The sequence below is a fragment of the Triticum dicoccoides genome, chromosome 5B (genome assembly GCF_002162155.2).
Source record: "Triticum dicoccoides isolate Atlit2015 ecotype Zavitan chromosome 5B, WEW_v2.0, whole genome shotgun sequence".
Classification (NCBI taxonomy): domain Eukaryota; kingdom Viridiplantae; phylum Streptophyta; class Magnoliopsida; order Poales; family Poaceae; genus Triticum; species Triticum dicoccoides.
Genome location: NC_041389.1, coordinates 460,240,852 through 460,243,144, shown reverse-complemented (window position 1 = coordinate 460,243,144; position 2,293 = coordinate 460,240,852). Strand labels below are relative to the sequence as shown.

At 44.7% G+C, this 2,293-nt stretch overlaps 1 protein-coding gene across 1 annotated transcript; it reads left to right on the top strand.

The window, feature by feature from the left end:
- Positions 1 to 1,362: 1,362 nt before the first annotated feature.
- Positions 1,363 to 1,979, top strand: LOC119305752. Its single transcript, XM_037582192.1, has one exon. The coding sequence runs from the start codon at positions 1,395 to 1,397 to the stop codon at positions 1,722 to 1,724; it is 330 nt and encodes a 109-aa protein (XP_037438089.1). The 5' UTR covers positions 1,363 to 1,394; the 3' UTR covers positions 1,725 to 1,979.
- The last annotated feature ends 314 nt before the right edge of the window (positions 1,980 to 2,293 follow it).

The following is a 2,293-nucleotide window of genomic DNA, read 5'->3' as shown; positions in this document are numbered from 1 at the left end:
TCACCAACAAAGAGAAGCGTAACTCAGAAGGATCCAACTGAAAGACCGGATCCAAGCAGGTCCACTAAAGACAAACACCGACCATATCTCGCGAGATCCGTCGAAGACACACCTTCACACGCCTTCTGACCTTGCTAGACGCACGAGCTGCCACCTCACCTCCCTAAGCAGGACACATACCCTAACCAAACTAAAAGAACACCTAAAAACGAAACATGAGTCCTCCCGCCAACAAGGGCCAAATCCATCACGCGTCCATGACAGTAAGTCACATGAGATGAGGCAGACCAGTGGCAGTGCCGGCGGGGAGGGAGGGACACCTTGTTGCCTGGGAATGCCTTTCTACCGGATTACATAAAAAAGAAGCTTAAAGGTACATTAAAATTTTCATTTCACAAAAAACATATGGATAACATAATTAGTAGTAGTACTCCCTCCGTTTCACAATGTAGTGCGTCCACGCATCCCGAGATCTAAGTTTGACCGTAAGTTTAACCAACTAGACCGATTGCGGCGGGAGTAAAAATTATACTACTGAATTCGTATTTCAATACGAATTCAGTGGCATAATTTTTGCTCCCGCCGCAGTTGGTCTCGTTGGTTAAATATACGATCAAAGTTAGATCTCGAAAAACGCGGACGCACTACATGGTGGAATGAAGGGAGTGTCACATAGCAAACATCATTTCCGTGGTTTCCACACACAGCCTAGCAAATACCCGTAACAGCCTGCAAATTGGCAGTATAGAAACATACTAGGGCAACCATATGATTTTTTTTGAAAAGAAAATGGATCTCACATGAGCTTGCAGAGCAGCAGTAGCCCAACACTCCAAAAAAAATTGCACATAATTTCCATTAATATGTTTGTCACCACTTCTTATTTTTTGAATATATGTTTAGACCTCCTTTTTTTGCATATAATTGGATTAATTTAACACACATAAACACATCTACATGCTAGACCATTTTTACATTTATTTTTCTAGAAAGGAAAAAAAGAATGCTGACCTATTTTCTTACAGTAATCAAGATGTTTACTCGAAATTGCCTATGTCGATGGTAATTCTAGTATAAAGGTGATCAGTGTGTACGCGAAAGCAGACCTGAAGTAATGATGTTATAGAATGTTGGTTATTTGAATATATTTTTCCTTGCCGACGTTATCTTCCGTGTGACGTCGTATCCATGATGCAATTCAGCGAGATTGCTCCGCGTCACTGCTGACGGTGCATGTTCGCTTTCCTTTCTTCTCTCTTCGTGTATGTATCTTGACAAGCCACAAAGGGTGGGGGCAGGGACGTTGGTTTCCTCTCTATAAATAGCAAGACCTGGAGCAATAGATGCATCAACAACTGGCTCTCATTGCGAAGATACACACAAACACAACGAAGATGGCTTCCGGCGGCCAAACGAAGATGGTTGCCGTTGGCATGCTGCTGGTCATCCTGTTCGCCGCGGTGGCTCACGCCGTCCTAGTGCCGCCAGTGCCGCCGCACCACCAAGCCTGCATCCACACGACGGGCGAGGTTCCCGCCGCCAGTGACTGCATCTGCTCCAAGAACTGCGCATGCGCCAGAAAGTGCATCTTAGCAGGCGGCACGGGCGACCATGTCAAGGCCCGCTTCATCGATTGTGTGCTCAAGAACGACTGCAGGTGCAACGATAACTGCTTCGCCCACCAGCCCCCGGTGCCCATCATCCTAGCAGAGCACCAAAAGTGAGGCCTCTGACGACCTTGTCACGTCTGCGTCCACGCCTGCTTCTCAATCAGTTTGGTCCATGCTACGTACGTACTTTGTCACCGTAATTTTTGGTAAATTTCCCGTGCTTGCATCTACTTTGGGTATCCGTCGCCTGTCTCCGTGTATTGCTGAAAAATAAAATGTCGTCTCATTTGTATCCATGTTACTCCGACGCGTGACAATATTTGTATTTGGCTACAATTATATTAAATATATATTGGGTTTGTATCTTTATTGGCTCCAGTGTCATCTTGATAGTCTGTTTTTTGTGCCCAGTGATCTATTCTGTGGACTTATCTTGTTGTCTGTATGGTGCACCAAATTATCCGTAGTTGGGAACTTTGCAACATGTACGATAACCAGCTTCCTATCATCTATATTTCATGCATCAGCTATAAACATTTTCTTCTCATTAAAGACTGGACCTGCATTTGGAAAATTATTTGGCCCCACAGCTTATTAGAGTTGTATGTCAAGTGAATGAGTGAGGCACTGCTTACTGATCCCGGAAATAGTGCAGTAAACACTTGTTTCTGATCAGAGCCGAG

What these genes read in the sequence shown, in the direction of transcription:
- LOC119305752 (XM_037582192.1), top strand. Translation starts at nt 1,395, where the DNA reads ATGGCTTCCGGCGGCCAAACGAAGATGGTTGCCGTTGGCATGCTGCTG.